At 38.4% G+C, this 21,118-nt stretch overlaps 3 protein-coding genes across 13 annotated transcripts in view; 1 reads left to right on the forward strand and 2 right to left on the reverse strand.

Moving 5' to 3' along the window:
• The window catches only part of slc4a4b (solute carrier family 4 member 4b), a 77,984-nt gene extending 74,061 nt beyond the window's left edge, over nucleotides 1–3,923 (reverse strand). For 2 of the 4 annotated variants that reach the window (XM_007233979.4, XM_007233980.4), the window contains exon 1: nucleotides 3,478–3,923. In XM_007233979.4, coding sequence (XP_007234041.2) covers nucleotides 3,478–3,494 — 17 coding nt within the window. In that variant the 5' untranslated portion in view covers nucleotides 3,495–3,923. The remainder of the gene's footprint in view (nucleotides 1–3,477) is intronic. The other 2 variants (XM_007233981.4, XM_007233982.4) reach the window with 1 other exon arrangement.
• rpl35 (ribosomal protein L35) overlaps nucleotides 1–21,118 on the forward strand; it is a 657,733-nt gene that overhangs the window by 566,394 nt on the left and 70,221 nt on the right. The window lies entirely within an intron of this gene.
• On the reverse strand, nucleotides 14,492–20,806 carry dck (deoxycytidine kinase). The gene is made up of 7 exons (XM_007233977.4): nucleotides 20,524–20,806; nucleotides 18,732–18,847; nucleotides 16,989–17,182; nucleotides 16,625–16,772; nucleotides 15,833–15,948; nucleotides 15,150–15,249; nucleotides 14,492–14,664 (listed from the first exon to the last, which is right to left on the reverse strand). The coding sequence occupies exons 1-7, from the start codon at nucleotides 20,789–20,791 to the stop codon at nucleotides 14,638–14,640; spliced, it is 969 nt and encodes a 322-aa protein (XP_007234039.2). The 5' UTR covers nucleotides 20,792–20,806; the 3' UTR covers nucleotides 14,492–14,637.

Here is a 21,118-nt window from a genome sequence, read left to right on the forward strand (position 1 = left end):
GATCAGGATATATCATAAAATTTTAAGGATAAATTAAGTTTAAGCACTGGCAGCTCTAGACAGCTTCAGCCAGTATGTTCTTATTGGAACGGTGCAGTAGGCCACAGAAATCTGTGTGGGTTGTAGCCTCCAAATCGGCCCACCGCCATTTCCCCAGTCCCATTTCCACACCTCAGGTTGCCAAGTATATACAACTGCAGGCAAACAGTGTGCTGCAGTCATGGACACAAGTAAGTTGGCTGTTTTGTTTTGCTGAACAGGTAATCACTGAACTTCAGTAAAGGTGCTGACCATAGCTAGCGTACTAAAGTTAGGCATTTTGGACATTGCAAAAGTGTACATTCACTGATCAGCAACAGCGTAAGATTTGACAGTGCTTGCCACTGTGTAGAAATCTGGCAACCCATGTGGGCTTCTAATCTGGGGAGGAGTGGAGAGGCAAAAAACTCCATCCAGTGTTTAAAAAAGGTCTCCATCAACCATTTCACACATTGATCTAGACCGCTTCTGGCATTAAGCATGGTACCATTAGCTATTGTAATGTTTATCTGATCTATATTTGCTCCTATACTTTTGACAATACTTCTGTACAGGGACTAGACAAGTTGTGTATGCGCAATAATTCAAGAATCACACACAGAAGCACAAACTCACACAAGCTGTCACCATAAGCATTTTCGTTAGAAGATAGAATATATTGCATTAAACAATATTTAAAAAAAAACTCTCCTGGCTATGAACACATAATGCGCAATTATGGAGGTTAACAGAAATGACTGAGGTCATGTCCTTATATCATTACATTTTCATGACAGGCCAACATACATAAACTTTTACCAGGAACTTTACGTTCACACATTTTCACACATGCTTTCCAAATGAAGTGGTTCTTAAGAACACCCAAAGAGGCTTTTCACTGGGAGCCACATCGTGCGAAGAACCTGCTTTGGTCCCTTTATTTTTAAGACTGAGATCCATTTGGCCTGTGGAGTTTAGTTCCAGCTCTGACCTAACACACCTGATCCAGTTAACCGAAGAGGTCAGGAACATGTGAACTCCAAAAGGGGGAGGTGTGTTCTGTTAAGGGTGGAAATAAAGCTGCATCTGCAGGAGCAGCCCTGATCTAGGCACTCTCGCTCACATCAGCAGTTTTTCTTCACCGTCACAGTGTATTTCTTTTCCACAAGCACAGAAGACAACAGAAAACATGCTGCATCCACATGCAGGCTGGCACATCACGGAACTAAGACACCCTTCGTCTTATTTTAGAACTAATCAGGGTCAAAAGAAAGCTGTGGCATGTCCAGATAGCGCAGTTTAGGTTGTCAATGGTGTGGATTATCATGCCGCGTGGAACAGTTGGCAGTCCGTGTGCCACTCATGGGCTTTAGGGACCTAATCGCTGGTGACAGGGCCTTCTTGGAAATAGGTTTACTTTGCGAAGCTATAACGAGAGCGACTAAGCTTGAGTTACAGAAGAAGTAGAAAAAGACGCAAACCATTACGCAGTGGATTTATTTGGCCACCTCTGGCCTAAATGGACCAACGCTGACACTCATGTGGACCACCATTACCAGATAAGGTGTCTGACTAAAGGGGCAATAAAAGTGGAATGCTAGTTTAGGCTCAAGTGGGGGGGGGGGGAAATTACACTTTTCTCCAAAACTCATTTAAACAAGTAATCAGAAAACATATTCCTGTATTTCAGGCCTTCTACTGTGTATGTATGAAAGTTGCCATGGTGTATTTATAGACTTTAAAGGTTTGAGAAGAATATGAATAGAATATAGTTTATATCTTAATATTTTTCTTAATTTCAGTCACTCTGATTTCATTTCAATATAGATACAAACTATACAAAATCCACAGAAAGACACAAACTGAGTCACAAACACTACAGATCACCTGTTATATACCTGAACTATGGTCAAATCAAACAAATCAGGTCTACATTAAAGTCAACTTTATGATCTTGTGGCCACAAGTGGCATCATGGGTGTGTGGTTACCATGCTTGATAGATATGTAATTTAAAAATCATTTATTTAAATATTTAAGTATTTATCTGTGTTTTAAGTAATATTTTTAGAATGATAAACATGCAAAGACAATTGCAACACTTAAAAAAAGCCATTTGCACAATCACTGTGTAGCAACTGCAATATTTTGATATAGCCATTTTTTTACATCTTGTTTAAAAAAAGCCCTACATAGAAAAACCTGTCAACTGATGTCATTTTAGTGGTGGCAAATAGGAAAAGGGGTTGAGATATCTACAACACATATATAATCAATCATTTTATTAACTATCTTCTTCTGAAGTGAATATGTGCTCATAAAAAAATTGGGGACTTTTTTTTTATCATGAATGCAGTATATGTTAAGAGAACACTGTCTCTGGCATCAGGCCTTTGTTGTACAAATGTCGTAATAATTACATTATCGACTTATTTTCAACTTATGGACATTACATTACTTCAATACTGCTCATTTTGTTTACTTAAAGCGATTTTTTTTTTTGTTATTAATGTACGGTATTTAAACATTTTTATACTCCAATGTCTGGAAAATCCTAACAATTTAAAGCTTACTGCTCTTTCGTGTAATGTGCTGTGGTCAAAATGATAAAAAAATGTATCACAATATTTATAGACATTTTTGCAATATGCAATTTGTGTCAGACTACTTTTCCAAACAGGCAAAATGTACTATTAGTATCAGATTCTTAAAACACTGCTATTCATATCTCACCCCAAGCTTTAAAGTTTGCTACATTTTGGCCAGTTAAACAAAACTCCACACTGTAATGAAATCTGCTCAGTGTGGTCTGTGTTGTTTGAGCACTTATGATATTAACAATATGTTCAGAAAAGGCATTTGTAATGTGTATATTATAATAACATTTATCATAATATGATGAAGCATGGTTATATTGTCCAGCCCTGGTTGCCTTATTATGTTATTAGGTTAGGCATTGAATGGATATTGTGACAGGCCTAAACTGGTGTAATAACTTGTGTAAAAACGGAGGGGGAGCTTCAGGGGAACTGAAGTCTTCAGATTCAGGTTTCCTTCCACTCACCACCACTGTGAATCACAGGCTCTGACTCTTTTCAGAGTCAACTCTCCAAAAGTAAAACCTCTTTTAATGAATTTGTTCACATCTGAACTGAAAACTGATTATGCAGATATTTTCACATATTTGTTATCAACTAAACAATCATTCATTTTTTGATTAAAATAAAAAAGACAAATAAAAGGAATAGAAAGGTTAAATTACTGGGTGAAAGCCAAACTTCAAAACTGAACACACACACGGCGCGCGCGCTGCAGCTCTCCTGGGGGATTTTGTTACACCTTCTCTTCAGGTTGACACTGAGCTCAGAGCTAAACCGCAGTAAAACCCCAGTAAATTAGCTCGTTAGCAGTGAACCCGCAGCCGGGATAGTGTTAACAGTAGCTACTCAGGAGTACTTACTTGTGTTTGTCGCTCATGTTGAAGAGAGTGCGCTGTCTCTCCGGGTCTCGGCAGCTGTGTGTGTCCCTCAGAGCCGCGCACACCGCGCTGTCAGTGTGTGGAAACTCCGGGGCTCCGGGAGCGGGTCTCTGTGAGGGTGGTCGCCGCCTAAAGAGTGGAGTAAAGCGGGTAGAGGGAGAGCCGCTCTCTGCCCCTCGGCTCTCTCAGCTCTCTCCTGTCTCTCTCTGAGTTGTTGGTAATTGTTGGTAATTATCTGTCCGGACTCGGCGGTATTTCAGCGACTCTACAAACTACCGACCACAGAAACTCCCCGTCTCTCATCCCTCAGGGTCCAGCGGACAGCCAGAAACTAAAACAGCGAAAACTGCGCGAGTTCAGAGCGCGAGCGCCTCCCTTTCCCGCCTGTTCGCCCGTCTCGAGCGTAACGGCTTCAGCTCGCGACTCTTTTCCATATTTAAAGCACCTACACCCTCCTACAGTGACGACACACGAGGGGGGGGGAGGGGGGAGATACAGAACAGAGAGAGAGAGAGAGAGACAGAAAGTGAGAGAGAGAGAAAGCGAGAGACAGAAAGAGAGAGAGAGAAAGAGAGAGTGGGAAGCAACTATGAAACAAGAAAGGGAACTAAGAGAGAGAGAGACAGAAGAGGGAGAGAACACAGAGAGAGTGCAGAGAGAGAGAGAAAAGAGAAAGAGAGACAACAGAGAGAGATAGATCAGAGAGGTACAGAGCAGAGAGAGAACAGAGAAAGAGAGAAAGACAACAGAGAGAGATAGATCAGAGAGGTACAAAGCAGAGAGAAAAAAACAGAGAGCAAAAGGGACCAATAAATGGAAGTAATGGGAGTACAGGTGTATATGTAGAGAAACAAGAATACGAAAGAAGGAGATATACATTAAATAGAAGATAAAAAAAATAGAAAGGAAAAAGGACTGTAGGAGGGATGAAAAAAGAGGACGAAAAGAGGGAAATACAAAAAAAAGCCAAGAGATAAGGAAAAGTAAAACAAAATATGAGAACATAATTTGAAAGGAGGATAGATAAACAAAAGTTTAGGAAAGAAAGGAGGGAATAGGAAAATAAGAGATGGGTAAAGAGAAGAGATGAGTAAAGTGAATAAAACAGGAGCAAACAGGAACTAAAAGGGAAAAGAGATGGAGACAATACATAAGGAAAAAGTGCAAAAAGACATAAGGGAGAAAAAAGGGACGGAAAAGGGAAGAGAAAACGGAGGGTAAGGCAAAATAGAGAGAGAAATTAATTAGAAAAAGAAGAGAAAGGAAACAAAGAAACAGAAATGTAAAGAAAACAAAAAAGGTTGATAGAGTAGGGAAAAAAGAGAGAATTAGAACCAATATGGTAAAAAGGCAGGTGAAATAAAGAGGAATAAAAAAAAAACAGAAAAAGAAAAATAGCAAGGGTGTACTGAGGTTAGTAGAGTTCAGTATTATGTTCAACGTGTATGAAGTCTGCTCGCCCCATACGGGGTTTCTAATAGTATGTTAGCACTAAGCTAACAGAAATTGATTTGGAGTATTATCAGTCCAGAGAACATAACTTCCTGCCACTGCTCCACAGCCTCATGCTATAACTCTATAGGTCATACCTGGCATTAGGCATGTTGCCAATAGGTTCATTGGCGTAGGAACCGGGGGGGATGGGTGGGACATGTCCCACCCAATATTAGAAACAGGTGGATTTGCCCCCCCCCAAAAATTATATCGTTTCGCTCAGATCAGCTGTACTATTAATGAGGAGACAGACCGGACCAATCACGGAGCCGGTTCAGGTATTAAGTCCCGCCTCTCAGCACAAACAGCCAATCAGCTTGCTGGTTTTGCGGCCCGCGGTGTGCTAGTGGGGGAAGCCCCGCCCCCTCGCTGTGAGATTTAGCAGCGGGATCGGGCTGCAGCAGCTTCAGCTGATTAAGATCTGGATATACGGAGATTTTTCTAAAAGAAAGGTAACGATAGGCTAACCACATAAACTGTGATGATGTTTCTGATAGCTGGTTAAAAATACAAGACTCTAAATCAGCACACAGTTTAAACCCACTGTGATTAATAAACTGCAGCTGTGTGAGTGAGTTAGCTTAACTTTGGAATTAGATAGATTGGAAGTCAACCTTAAAGAAAAAATAAACTATATACGTAATGTTCAACTTGCCCTGTACCTGATCAGCTAATTACTGTTTCATTTTTAAACTGTCTTTATTAATTTAGGATTACAGGATTTACTGTGAGCAATAATGAACAAAAATTCATTTAGTTAACTAGTTATCTAGAAGCCAGATGTAGTGGATAGTCAGAATTTAGTACAGTACTTTATGTTTGTAGTTTAAAGCAGTTTCTTAACCCTGATCACTGTCCCAAAATTGTGTTTTCCACCTGATCCAGCTGATCAGCTAATAAACAGTCATTTACTGAGTTTACTGAGTTTAATCATGTATATCCAGCAGTGCATTAGACACATCATACCACCACTTACTTTATTAAATGTCTTTAAAGCAGAGAAAGCTCTAGAACAGCGTTTCTCAACCTTTTTTCTATCACGACACCCTTTAAATATATGCGAGATGTCACGGCACCCCAGTTTACCGGGGGGGGGGGGGGGGGTCGGGGGTGTGCTGGCGCAGTACTTCAGGTGAGAACGGGGGGGGGGGGATGGATTGCTGGCGCAGTACTTCAGTTGAGAACGGGGGGGGGGGGGGTTGCTGACGCAGTACTTCAGGTGAGAACGAGGGTTGCTGGCGGAATATGAAATAAAATAGCGCGTGCATCGCGTGGGGGACAAAAACTTTACAGTGTGTCCCAATTTAGGGGCTGCATCCTTCAGAGGCTGTATTCGAAGACAGATTGCGTCACAGCTGCGCAGTAATACACCGCCTCTGTGGGTCGCATCCTTCAGAGTATGCTGCCTGTGAATTGGGACACACCCCGACACGAGCTGACTCTGGAAAGGAAATATGCACGTGAGGCGCAATATTTTGACGGCACCCCCGATGAAGCCAGACGGCACCCCAGGGTGCCGCGGCACCCTGGTTGAGAAACACTGCTCTAGAATATGTAGAACAGTGTTAATATTAAGTAGAATATGTAAGAACAGGGTTCACAGTAAGGCCACATGTCCTGACGTTTATAATTAAAATCTTTATGAAACGTAAAGTTACATTCTTTTACATAAAAGGACACCAATCTTTAGAAGAGCTCTTAATAGAAAAATAAAAGCATAGGATTTTTTTAAAGAGTGGAGAAAATGTAAATATACAACAGAATCGACATGCCAATACATGATTATAATAATAATAATAATAACAATAATAATAATAATAATAATAACCAAATCTGTTATATTATTTTAAATATTAGGTGATAACTGATAATTTTTGTCATATGTATATGTATATGCATAATTTTTTCTTACAACAGTAAATGTAATGTGAAGTAACATGTTTAGGTTGTAAAATCAATTTGTTAACTAATAAAAAACAAAAAACAGAAAAAAAAATATTATTTGTGATTAAAAGTAATTTCCACAAATGTTGTTCTAAGAAACTATAGGGTGGGCTTGGGTTCATATTGGCAAATGTGTCCCCCCCAATATCAAACCTGCTCCTACGCCCTTGAATAGGTTCATGTTGATCTGCTCCAGAGAGTCCTATTTAATTAGCTGTACTTTTTCACAGGGGACTAGACAAGCCGTGTGTGTTCACATCTGTGTTAGCAATGGATGCAACTTAAAGTAGCTGAATGCATTCCTATAATGATAGGTTCACTTGCTCTGAAGATATGTAAGCATACATACAAACATGTAAGTTATAATTTAAATGTGGTTTTGCAATTTTTTGAGGTGCAAAACATGACACAGATTGTTACTGAGGGTTACAGGGTTGACCTATTGCCTGTAGAGGTCCAGGCACCAAAATAAAGCTTAATGCGTCGAGTGAAATTGTCCAAAACTGTTAAATCCCCAGGGAACCCTAATCCACGTATTCTTTATAATTAGGTTAATCTTGCTCTAGAAAGCAAACAGTACACATGTACAAAGTGCAGTGCTGTGCAAAAGTATTCACACTCCTTAAAAGTCATAATATTTGCCTGGATTACAGAAGATGCTTTGGCGTTTTGGGTTGCATCCTTCTTAATTTGAATAAGCTTAATAGACACTTAATAGTAACTGAACTGACAGAAAAAATTGTGTGCAAAGTATTCAATCTCCAAATTCACACAGATTGAGAAGGTAAACTAAGAAATGAAGACCAGAGAGCATTCGGATGAAATTCAAAGATTAGAAAAGATTGTCTGGACCTCACAGTGAGCTCTGCTGGATCTGTAAGCTGCATCATAGCACCCCAGCATGGGCTACATACCTCCAAACCTCTTAGATAGAACTTTTAAGAAGCTGCAAAGTTCAGTGGCTGAGACTGGAGTACAGGTGTGTCAGTGAAGCATACTGTATCAAAAGCTGTACAGTTGACTTCTGTGGAAGGGTGGCTAATGAGCAGACACATCAGTGGATGTCTGGAGGTATCCAAAAAGGATGAGGATGTCCCATAAAATGTTTAAAATGTGAGAAAAGGTTTTGTGGTCTAAAGAGGCAGAAACTAAGCTTTTGGGCCAATTATGTATTTTCAGGATGCTAACACCATTTTTAACTCTGGAAAATGTCCAGAAAGGTTCTTGTGTAAAAGGTTCTTCTGTCTGGAACAATCCTAACCCTACCTATTCCTCAACAAACACCATCTCAATAGTGAAGCATGGTGGTGGAAAGATCGTGTTGTGGGGGCACTTTTCCACAGTGAGGACTGGGCTTTTTTAAAGTTGACAGGACACACCGGCAAAGCAAAAAAACAAGAAGACACAGTAAAACAACCAGCAGGACTAGATGCCGGGATGCCTAGATCCAAAACAAAAAGGCCAAAGAAGACCAGAGAGGTGGAACAACAGAATGGGAGACATTCCAATCTGGCTCTAGTTAAATATTCAACAGTCTGAACGAACTGCATTCCCTCTAGAACCTCAGGAACATCTTAGTACATCCTGCATCTCTTAGCTTAGGGACTAAGGTTAATCTTAGACTCTAGTCTTGTAATTTTGAGATACTTATGACCTAAAATAAAACGGCAAAGCACAAAAGCTTGTGTCAAACAATAAATCCAAAAATTTTAATAGAACCCAAATAAATGGCTAAAACTGTAATTTAAGGGCAAATAGGACAAAAATGTAACAGTACTCTTGATAAAATTGTGATAAATGGGATCTAAATTGCTTTAAAATTCCCTGTATGTTTTCTTTACACCAAGAATGCATACAAATCTGATTTTAAACCTATTTAAAATCATGATCATTTAGTGTAATTCACTGAAATTGCACATGTCATTAGGGCAGGAACTAGTACTGAGTCTCTTTTTTTCCAGTGTCTAATGGAAACTTGAGAAAGCTAAACTGACCTGTGGGACACATGTGTGGGTTCTTTTGTATTAAAGGTGGATGTGAATTCTGACAGAATCACTCAGACAATTCTAGTCAGATGCTGAAACAATGTCTTGTGCATCAGACAGGGTATTCATAACCATTTGGTGTGAGGGAGCCTTTGGAGGTTTCACAAAAAGCCCACTCTGAGTTACTTTGCTTATATATAAAGGGGTGAATTAGGCATAAATGTTAAAATAAATCAATGGAACTGAGTAAATATAACCCAAGCTGCTACCCACGTCATCTGGAATCAGCCAGCACTTCAGCGCTAAGTTCCCAAAGCCGATACATATGGAAGGATTTATACTTGGAAGTCATAAATGGTTGATATTTTACTTTTAAAGACAACAAGCTTTGTTCTTGGCAGTGTGGAAGAAGGCAAAACAATCTGAGGATTTTCTCCACTGCATGTGGATGGATTTTCCTTTTGAGGAAGCCAAATGAGAGGCCTTCCGCCCTGCAGTGCTTACTCCAAACACGACGGACTGTTCTTCTTGAAAAACGGCCTGATTTCCTACTAGAAATGGTTCGAAATGTTTATATCAGCATTCCAAGAAGGACTGAAGCAGCTCAGAAGACAAAAGGCAGCCTGAGCCATTTCTGACAGGCCCTGGACAGGCGCCTGGGCTTTCTGGAACTGTGTCGACACAGGCTTTAGATGTTTTTAATACCGAGACTTATCAATTAAAATTAAATAATTTGTTTCTGACTTTACCCCATTTAGGAAGGCCAATTATTAGTATTAATGCCCCCAAAACTTGGGGGAGTGAAAGATAGCACATGCCTCTTCCAACACATGTGGAATCAGCCAAGGCCAATTACCCCACCCACTCATTAGGACTCCCCGTATCACTAGTAATGCTCTCAACACTAAAAGTGTGAAAGCTAGCACATTAGAATCAGAATTCTTTTTTATTCGCCAGGTATGAGAGCAAAACATGTGTGACATGTAACAATTACACAGACTATTGACAAAAATTACACTAAGAAAGAAGATACAATGAACAATAAATAGAATAGGAATATAGTTAAAAGTAATAAAAAGTAAAAGAATAAAGAGCACTAAAGAGCAATAGAAGCTAAGAGAGAAATAAAATAAAATAAAATCAGTACGGCACATATAAATATTAGTATATCCAAATATTCCTTCGGTAGGTTTTTGTTACATTTTTTGTTTAAAGAAAGTTGCAGATAATGTTTACATTACAGAAGAACATCTGTAGAGCTGTGCAAATAAGCAAAGTGCAAGTGAGCAGATTGTAGATCCAGTCAGTACAGTTCAGTGAGTGAGGTTGGAGACCACTGTGGTTAAGGAGTGCTACAGCTCTGGGAAAGAAGCTGTTAGCGTGTTGTGTTGTGCTGTTTTTGATGGTCTAAAGCCTTTTACCAGAGGGGAGAGTCTAGAAGAGGTGATGTCCAGGATGTGAGGGGTCAGGTGTGATTTTGCCAGCGTACTTCCTTACCCTGCTGATGGAGATCTCCTGAAGCGTTGGCAGGTTACAACCAATGATTCTCTCCGCTGACCTGATGATGCACTGGAGTTTGTCTGGAGGTGGAGGAACCAAACCAGATGGTTATAAATGAGGTGAAGATGGACTCGATGATTGCTGTGTAGAACTGGATCAGGGTCTTCCGGAGGTTAAATTTCTTGAGTTGTCTCAAGAAGAACATTCTTTGCTGTGCTTTCTTGATGATGGAGACAGTTTTCCTCTCCCACTTCAGGTCCCTGGATATGGTGTTGCCCAAGATCTTCAGTGACTCCACAGTGGAAACTGCAGAGCCATTGATGTAAAAGGGTGGTAAGAGGGGTGGTTTTGCGTCGGAAATCCTCCACCATCTCTACAGTCTTTTCTGTGTTTAGCAGCAAGTGGTAGTTGCTGCACCAAGAGACCAGCTGCTGGACCTACTTTCTGTAAGCAGACTCATCACCATTGGCTATGAGGCACAACAAAGTGGAATCATCTGCAAATTTCGTACTGGAGCTTTCAGCTGCTTTCTTGGAGACTCAGTTGTTGGTGGCGAGGCACATGCCCCCTCCGATACATGGTAAGTCAGCAACCAACTCTTTTTACACCTGAAGTCACTGAAGCATCACTTGGGAGCCAGAGGAAAGCACAGCGACCCAGATCTGATACAGCAACTAATAGTTGGGGATGATGAGATGGAAATCATCAAAAACTCTTGTCGCTGAATGCAATCAGATCCTCACAGCAAATCTTAAACATCTAGTAGAAAGTATTCCAAGGAAAACAAAAGTAGGAACAAGAAATGAATGAACAAGCAGGTGTCCCAATACTTTTCGCATAGTGTACATTTAGACTTTTCTTGGGGTTCAAATGAATGGCATTGGCAGGTCATGAGGTTCAACAATCTTATTTAGCCAATGGGCTTTTTTCCTGGTACAATACTGTTCCCATAATATCTCAAATATTGTGGACTGTTCCAGACTATACCTGGAATCTTGTTGTACTGATGTGAACATTACAAACAACAAAGCTGGAGGACGGTGTGCTCCAACATGTTTACACCTGCACTCTTTCAGCTTACCGCAATATTTTGGGTGTAATATGTGCATGTAAACTACAACAACTGTTGGCTCGCAATGGGGCATTGACACCATAACACACTGCCTGCGGTAGACAGTGGTGAAAAGCTCTAGACCTAATGGAGCTGGCCAGCGCGTGACTCGTTTGGGTTTTATTCAATAATGAACTCATCATAAAGCCGTGGAACTCTAGTATTTAATGTTTTCCTGCTGTTTAACTGATCCTTCTATAGAAATTCTTATGATTTATTTATCAGTGTTATCATACCTCAGGATGACATGTTCACAACAACTCATAACATCGCTAACAGTACCACCTACTGGGTACTTTGCTGTACTGTGTGAAGTTGCTTTCTATCCCGTCAACATGGCCACACTTTGCACTTTGCCTATGTTTAGAACACTTGTCCAAATCCGATTTTGGCATACCTACAGCCCTGGACAAAAATTAAGAGACCACTTCAGTTTCTGAATCAGTTTATCTGATTTTGCTATTTATAGGTATATGTTTTAGTAAAATGAACATTGTTGTTTTATTCTATAAACTACGGACAAAATTTCTCCCAAATTTCAAATGAAAATAATGTCAATTAGAGCATTATTTGCAGAAAATTAAACGTGGCTGAAACAACAAACAAGATGCAGAGCTTTTAGACCTCAAATAATGCAAAAAAAAGAATTTCATATTCATAAAGTTTTAAGAGTTCAGAAATCAATATTTGATGGAATACCCCTGTTTTTTAATCTCAGTTTTCATGCATCTTGGCATGTTCTCTTCCATCAGTCTTACACACTGCTTTTTGATAACTTTACGCCACTCCTGGTGCAAAAATTCAAGCAGTTCGACTTGATTTGATTGCTTGTGATGATCCATCTACCTCTGGATTATATTCCAGAGGTTTTCAATTTGATAAACTCATCATTTTTAAGTATCATTTTTGTCAAAGCTGTATATTGTATCTAATTTTTTTTAGATACAGTCTGGACTGTCAAAAACAAATGATTTGGTACATCTAGATTGGATCCAGGTTGATTGTCATTATCCAGACAGACAAAAACCACCAAACCCGAATGAAATCTGATTTTGGCATATCTATTTTATTCCCGATTGATTTTTGAAAGTCTGGACAGTCAGAAACCAAATGGAATCCAATTTTTGGTATTGCTACATCAGGTGTGGGCAATTAATTTTAATCACATAATAATCTGAGACTGTTTTGGAGGGCCAGACCAACAGATTGATCTCAATTTGATCTACGTCCGGCCATACAATGCCCAGATTTTGTCTAGACTGTATCCAGATTAATTCTTGTGAGTCTGGAAAGGCAAAAACCAAATCCAGTTAATGACATATCTATATTGTATCCGTAAACATATCTGACTGTACAGACATAAAATTTGTTTCCAGCATATCTAGACTGTATTCAGATTGATTGTTGATAGTCTGTACAGATAGAGAGCAAATGGAATCCAATTGATGGCGTTTCTAGATTGTATCCAGATTGTATCCAGATTACTGTTCATAGTCTGGACAGCCAGAAACCAAAAGATATCAGATATTTGCTAATCACATATTTGCTAAGTGCAAGTACAATCAGACTTGTACAGATGTGTACTGATGTCATTGTGTATTTGCAAGAAGAACGGGGGCCCTAGAGAAGCATTAGAGTTTAATTAGGTTAGAGTATGTGTACTGTCAGAATTTGGACCAATTTCAGTATACAGCCAGCAGGAAAGTCTTCAGATCAGAGTCCTAACATACAGCTGCTTATACCGCCACAGATGAACCACAATGTTTGACAAACAACTGACTGCAAACACTGTGGGCTAAAGGTAAATGTTGTCTGTCTCTAACATAAACACTCCTTAAGGTAGGAAAAAGAGTAAAAACTCATCAGGCCTCAAGACAGTTTATGTATTATTTACTGGAATAGAGCTTGTTAACCTACATGTCTGTGTGTGCCAGTTTAGCTCATTTTATACTGTAGCCCCAGAGTTACAGATGTCCATAATGAAGCGCAGCTATACATTTCAATTTTTTTTTTTTTTTCAGTTTTCGAGATTTGATTAATCTGCACTTACCAGAAGTCAGGGTATAGTACTCTATAAACTGATAATTAAGTGTTACTTTAGGGGATGGCTCTGAAATGCCCACACTTGTATAAGTTGTGAGGTGTTATCTTGTGAGTGGGGCTGAACACTGTCTATTGTACTCATGGAAAGGAGATGTTAAAGGACTATTAAGTATTATATTTATGTTTCATCAGATATTAAGTAAACACCAGTCCCATTTCCACACTCAGGGTTGCCAGATATATGCAATCGCAGACTAACACTTTGCTGCAGCCAAGGAAATGACTGTTTTTCTGCTGAACAGGTAATCATTGAGCTTCAGTGAAGGTTGCAAACCATTGCTGGGTATTTTATCACCACCACTAGTGTAGTAGAGACGGGCATGTGGACACTCAAGTATATATTCACTGATTTATTTAATCGTCGTCACTTGCCACTGTGTGTCAATTTCGCAACCTGCGTGCGAGTTGAGGCAGAAAACTCTATCCAGTGTTTGGAAATTGGACTCCTGTAGACATTTCATGCCTCACTTGCATTTATTACTGATTGTTCCTTAAATTGTGAGAGGCCAAGTGAGGCCTGAATGTTGGTGACAGGTGGATTTGGCATTCTATTTCTGAAGATGTGTAGGCATTTAACAATCCTTGATCCACAGTGTCATTAGTGTACCGGGAATACAATGCATTAGCAGACACTGTGACAAGTGATGTCTGTCTAGAATTGTCTGTGTGAACATTGTCTCCCTTAAATACATCAGAAAAATATAAAAGACCACTGACCTTTTAGATTTAATCAGCCAAGCCATGTTTTCTATCTAAAGAGGGGATACTAGGTGATCTCTGACTGTATGACAATATAATGTAAATATTTTGTGGCATTTTATTATTTTTTTTTTTTTATCAAACACATTGGACAAACACATTTCTCCAACTGTAGATTAAATCAATGTTTATTTAATAAAGCAAATACATAAAATACAATTTAAAAAATACATTAAGCGCAAAATGTCATGTACACAGAACACACACACACACACACGCATTACACACAGGTGTAATACGTGAAACTCATAAAGTGCTCAGAAACTCTTTCACCTGCAGAAAATAAACAAAAAACAACTGTGAGAAACAGAGATTAAGACAAAGAAAGAGAAATAAAAAGTGACTGAAAGAGACAAGTAGAAAAAAAGTCAGAATAAAGAAAGAAAGAAAGAAAGAGTGAGTGAGTGTGTGTGAGAGAGTGTGAGTGTGTGTGTGTGTGTGAGTGTGTGTGTGAGAGTGTGTGTGTTGGCTAAATAGCTCCTCTGTTTTGCCTTCATCAGTAAATCAGTTACATTCAGTTCAGCCTCATTAAGAACAGACTGTCTGTCATAAATACACACACACACACACACACACATCCCACCCAAACAGACACACACACACCCTGCCACCCACAGACTGATTTACACACACATCTTTTCATCTGGTCACGCTTGTTATTCATTCATGACAGGAGAGGAACAGAAAGAAAGAGAGAAAGAGAGAGAGAGAGAGAGAGAGAGAGAGAGAGAGAGAGAGAGATTCACAAGTGGTGTTACCTTTTCAATCATGTTGGCGCATTTGATACTATCTCCTCTGAAGTCATCGTTAACGTCCAGAGTGAGGATGGGGACTTCATTCAGGTAATCAAACTCCATGCTGCACACCCACACACACACACACACATCAAAACAACATTAAAAACTGAACTAGTTCTGAACATTTACAATTTCTAAATGTGTGTGTGTTTGATGGGTTAGGTGTGTATGCACTTGTTCTATAAGTGTACAGTAAGTATCTTAGATTTTTATGAAGTATAAAATTAGAGTTCTTTAGTAAAGGCAATAGAGTTGTATAGAATCATAGAACAGGGCAATTGCAATGCTGAAAAATGCAAATAGCTAAATATAATACATTTTTAAAAAAACTACTGGTAGGATTCAGAAAACCATTTTTCTAAACTTCATAAACTGAATTTTTATTTTTTTTTTTACCTCAGAGAAGGTGTTTGGAATGCCACACCTGTGTGATATGTTATCTTGTGAGTGAAGCTGAACACTGGACAGTGTGCTCACTGTAAGGCCTGATAGTGGGTGCCAGATAAATGAGACATTCTGTTTCTGGAGTTATATGGGCATTTGAAAGTCCTCAATCTACATTGTAAACGCCCACAGTATTACTAGTTCCTGCTCCTGTGTGTGTGTGTGTGTGTGTTTGTGTGTGCCCACGTGCAAGTGTGTACCTCATGTTTCTGTGCTGCAGCCAGCACTCATGTTTGTAGTGGAGTTTCTCCAGATACTCCAGAGGAATCCCCTGCTCCTCCTCTCTGCCCCTCACACGCAGCCGCTCCATACATCTCTGGCATAACACACAATCACTTCATTTATATTTTCCATCTTTATTTATAATTCAATCTTCTATGTATTATAATTTTAAAGAAATTACTACACTGAGAAAATTAACAAATTGTTTTGTGACTTCATTAAAGATAATATTGAATACAGGAATTTAAGGATTTAGGGAGTGTCTGAAAATGACCAACTCTGTGAACAATGTTAAGGATGTGTCTAGATGTGATATGATGTAATAACCCAAACAAAAATAATAATAAGAGCAAATTTAATGATCTGATCAGTTTGACATGCTCCCTTTAACTTAAACTATCTAATCAAACAAAGTAATAAACACAACAATTCAGTAAACATTGTTGTCATTGTGTTCCGTCATCTTTCCTTTGGACACAAGTGTAATAATCCAGTTATAAAGAGCAAAATTGCAAACACCACACAAACATTTACATGTAGTTTTCTGGTGTTGAAGCTGTGCAAATATCTTACTCCATCAGTTATTCTATCACTGTGATTTCCTCTGTGGACGTTTGGTAGTTAGAGACCATCTAAACATTTGCATTATTGCTGCCATTTCTACATTAAAGCCTAATCTTGGTTTAAAAAACATGTATAAACTGGTAGGTGGTAGAAGCTTTCCCCACAAGGCTATACTGTTTTGTGTGTATGTGTGTTTGTGGGTGTACCTCTGGGGCTGCCCGTAGGTAGATGATGCCATCCAGTTCAATGTGTTTGCCAAACTGTTTATGCAGCCAACTGTGCCAGTCCTGGTAAACAGCCCACTCAGTCTCATTCACACATTCGCTCTCATACAGATTTGCAGCGAAAATATACCTGCAGTAAGCACATACAAGCACACACACACACACACACAATTTAATAGTGTGTTTTATAATGAGTTTTCCTAAAATGTACAAATCATATTGTATAGCCATTAATCACAATAAACTAAATAGTAAACCCTGTTATTTTAATCTTTAGGCCAAGACTGTAATATTAATAATAATTTAATAATAAAATACTTAAAATGTAAAATTGAGCCACACACACCTGTCGCTGTAGACCGATCGCTCGAAGAACTGCACAGGATTTTCAGCTTCCCTCAGTTTGCCATTGGCGGAGTTGATCTGAGCACGCACACGGCTCATACAGGCGTAGCTCTGAAACGTGTAGGCCCATCGCTCCGGCTTCTCATACATCATCTGCAGCACGTTACCCCCGCTCTTCTGAGAGGTGGTCAGCTCCTGAACACAAACACATTGAAAGCTAAATGTTAAATGATGTACCTGATTGTACAGCACAGTAAAAATAAAATGATACACTACCGATACAGCAGACATATATTTATTTATTTATATTTATTTATGAGTTTGAGTTGGTTTGTTATCTGATATTTTTTAAATATCGTGAACGATATTATATCCTAAAATTTTGTGCCATATCACCCATCCCATTTCCCATTATATATCTCCCATTATATTGCACTGAAGTTGGTGTTAGAGTTTGGATGAAGGGGATTGGTGTGGTCCTGCTCTTGTAATAATTTGTCTCATGAGTTTTTGTAGACGTCTGAGTACTTGGCAGTTGAGGCACGGACCATGAACATAGTTCGCTATGCTTCTGGATTCTTGTCGAGCCAGTATCGGATGGTAGTGGTTGCTGTGTTCTGCTCACGCAACTTAAAATGTGATTTATTGTGTGTGATTGTGCTTAGGTAAGTGTGTTGTTGCCATAGTTAAAGGAAGTGAGCTTAGATTAAGGAGGGATTCTGTTTGTTCATAGGTTATTTTTTGGTAGGTCTGTTACTTGGCAGTTGAGGCAATGGACCATGAACATAGTGTTAGGCTGTGCTTCTGGACTCTTGTCGAGCCAGTATCAGATTGTGGTGGTTTTGCTATTGTTGTTAGTTGAGTGAGTAGTAGTTCCTGGCTGAGCCCTATGCATAACCCCAGCTGTTAGGGGCAGGATTTGTCAATTTCCTGTATTATATTACTAGAGACAGATTATATCTGTCCAGTATAATTTATTTTACTTTAATCCTGGATATATAGAGATATTTGGTGTGCATTATTTTTAGCATCATGACATTCTGGATCATATTTTTGTTATTTTCTTGCAGTGTATAGTGTATTTTTGAAATATTATTTTAAAAGTGTTTTGTCACATCGGCAAGAGTATAGTTATCGCGAGAATACCATGGCATATCGTGATTATATTTTAGGGCCATATCGCCCACCCCTAATACATTTTAGCGGCTAATGCTACTCCAGCCCCTGTACTGGAGAGCTAAACTGAAACTACCAAATAACGCTGCAATATGGAGAAGTGTCTTAACTGCTCCTTAAAATCTGAGTGATCAAATTCACACATAAGGCACACTGACGATTTTTGGGAAAATTTAAGGATTTTAAGTGCGCCTTATAGTGTGAAAAATACAATAACTTCATGTGTTCCTTCTTAGTTTTTAAGTATTTAATATTAAAATAATACAAAAAAATAACAAATATTAATGAAAATGTGTGTCAAAACATTTGACTGGTACTGTATACAAAGTAGATACAATAGTGCCTTACTTACATTAAATACAATCTACTTATAATATAATGATATAGGATAAACTCCACAAATATTTAGTTAAAATTGCATTTTAAATAAATATTATAAAGTAAACATTGCTAAAATATGCATTTTTTAGTAAAGTTTTATACATTTATGGTGGTTGAGTAATCTATTTACAGACATGTATTTAATTATTTATAATATAATAAAGAGGAGGCATGAGGGAATATTTACCTCAAAGTCGCTGTGCTGAGTTTGTACATTGCACCACCTGGCGATGGGTTCCGGTACTACCTCCCACGCTTTATCATGTTCCTGCAGAGCCCGGACAAAAGTGGATTTACCCGCAGCTGAGCACAACAAATAAACAACAAATAAACAACAATGAATTACAATACACTACAACACTCAATATCAACAGCACCTGTAAATCCGCCAAGGTACCATCAGGATAAAACTCTCACCGCAGTCGTTATAAATAAAGTTAGGGACCGTCTAACATAAACAGAAAATGTTGACGAACGAAACATCTGAAATTATCAGGCCCTATATAAGCCCTTACTGCTTGAAATTAGATGGATAATGTTGATTATATAAACACAAACACATAACACTTATCAATTCCTAGATTATAAAATATATTATTATATACTTGTGGAATAAATAAATACATATTTTACAGCTTCTCTTCAAATTTAACAAATTCTTGTTGTAAATGTGTATAAAGCTTCTAAAAGATGATACAGAATTTTAAATGTGCATGAAATGGACATTTGGGGTCTGGAGTGTTTTTTCATTGTTTTATTACGTATTTTGAAAATATTGTATCAAAAGAAAACACAAACAACTTACAGGTTTAAGCACTCGCACTTTCACATGTATCATAATGACATAAATAGATACCCTGGTGTCAAGTATACATAACGCACACTCAAATGAACTTATTCCACTCCTACACGTATTACTTTGTATTTTTATTATTCTGTCTGCTATTTCTATTTTTGTGTTCTTTTTACATGCTCTTGATATTCACTCTGATCTCGCTGCACACTTTTTAGACGGTCCCTTACTATATTATCGTTCAGAAACATTAACTCCTTAAACCCTGAACATTAGCCCAAATTTGTTCTATTTTCAGAACTATTTTCAGTTTTACTGAACTTAAAATATAGTTTACTTCGGGGACTTCAAAAAACTACATACAACTAGCTGTATATCAATACTTAATAGCAATTTCTCTTTATTTTAATTTAAACATATTTAAAAACCTAGTGTTCAAAATGTTAAACAAAAAGAAACACTGTGTAGTTCACTTTCTGCGTATTCCGGAGTGAGGGAATGTAGGCAGCTAGCTGTGTTGTATTACATGAGTACATGATACATACTTATAAAAACGTCCAATGAAAGTTTAATATAAAGTACAATACAGACATATATTACAATGTAATATTTAAACTTCATAGCTCACATAACAGTGCAGATAGCAAGCTATCTTTAGCTAACCTAGTAAGTTACAGAAAAAATGTTTTTTTAACGTTAAGTTAACGTTACATTTTTTTATTAACTAGATTTGTGACCCTCCTGAATCATTCAAGCACTAGCTACAGGGTTAGTTTTATGAATATAACTCTACAATAAGCACTAAAGTGTTTGAATGTAACAAATTAACTAAAGTCTCAAACAGGGATTATATAAACGTTACGTAGTTTTGTTATTTAGCTAGTTTGTACAGCAGTATTTAAGGTAACTCGTCTAAAACGGAGGGAAAGAGCAGAACTGAATATTAAGGCGGTAATTCCGCTCTCTCTTCTCTGATAAGACTATAATTTACCAGCTGTCCGTCATTTCCTGTCACTTAAACCTTAAATTGGGTAGATTTGTACTTTATTAGCTTAAATTCAGTCTGAAATAAACAGAAATTTAGCGTTGTGTTGGTTAGTAACAGTTATGTATCGTTATCCGCTACAGTGGCAGGTTATCATATTTCCGCCGCGGTCCCGCGCTCCTCTCCCGGTGTTTTACTCACCGATATTACCCTCGATAGAGATGCGTTTAATCCTCTTCTCCATGCTGTCGTTCAGAGGGCTGGGACAGGCTCGTTTGGGGGTCGGAACCATGTTTAAACCTGGAGAAGCTCGGTAAAGGTGCCGCTCTGAGCTCCGACTGATAACCGGATAGCTACTGTACACACTGTACAAAGCGCGGTTCAGTTTTTGGCGGAAAGCGCTGCAGGGCGGAGCCATAAACCAACTCAGCCAATGAACGAGGGGGACGGTCAGGCGGAGGCTGTCCATTGGTCAGCGGTAGACACAAAAAAGAGGAACTAATGGGTAAACCAGTAAAACTAGTAAACCTTACAAATACGGGTCTTTATCAAAACACTCAGACATTTAATCCTAAAACAACCCCAAAAATATTTTGAAAATGTATCATATTTATAACACCTCAGCAAACACAGAAACCAAAGCTTTCCACCTTAACACTTATTTCACCTTGTGTGTATACAGTACCAGTCAAAAGTTTGGACACACCTCGTCTCATTCAATGTTTTTCTTTATTTAATTTAATGACGTTATTGTAGATTAATATTAAAAGATAAATAACAATAAATAAATAAAATT

The sequence above is a fragment of the Astyanax mexicanus genome, chromosome 17 (genome assembly GCF_023375975.1).
Source record: "Astyanax mexicanus isolate ESR-SI-001 chromosome 17, AstMex3_surface, whole genome shotgun sequence".
Taxonomy (NCBI): Eukaryota; Metazoa; Chordata; class Actinopteri; order Characiformes; family Acestrorhamphidae; genus Astyanax; species Astyanax mexicanus.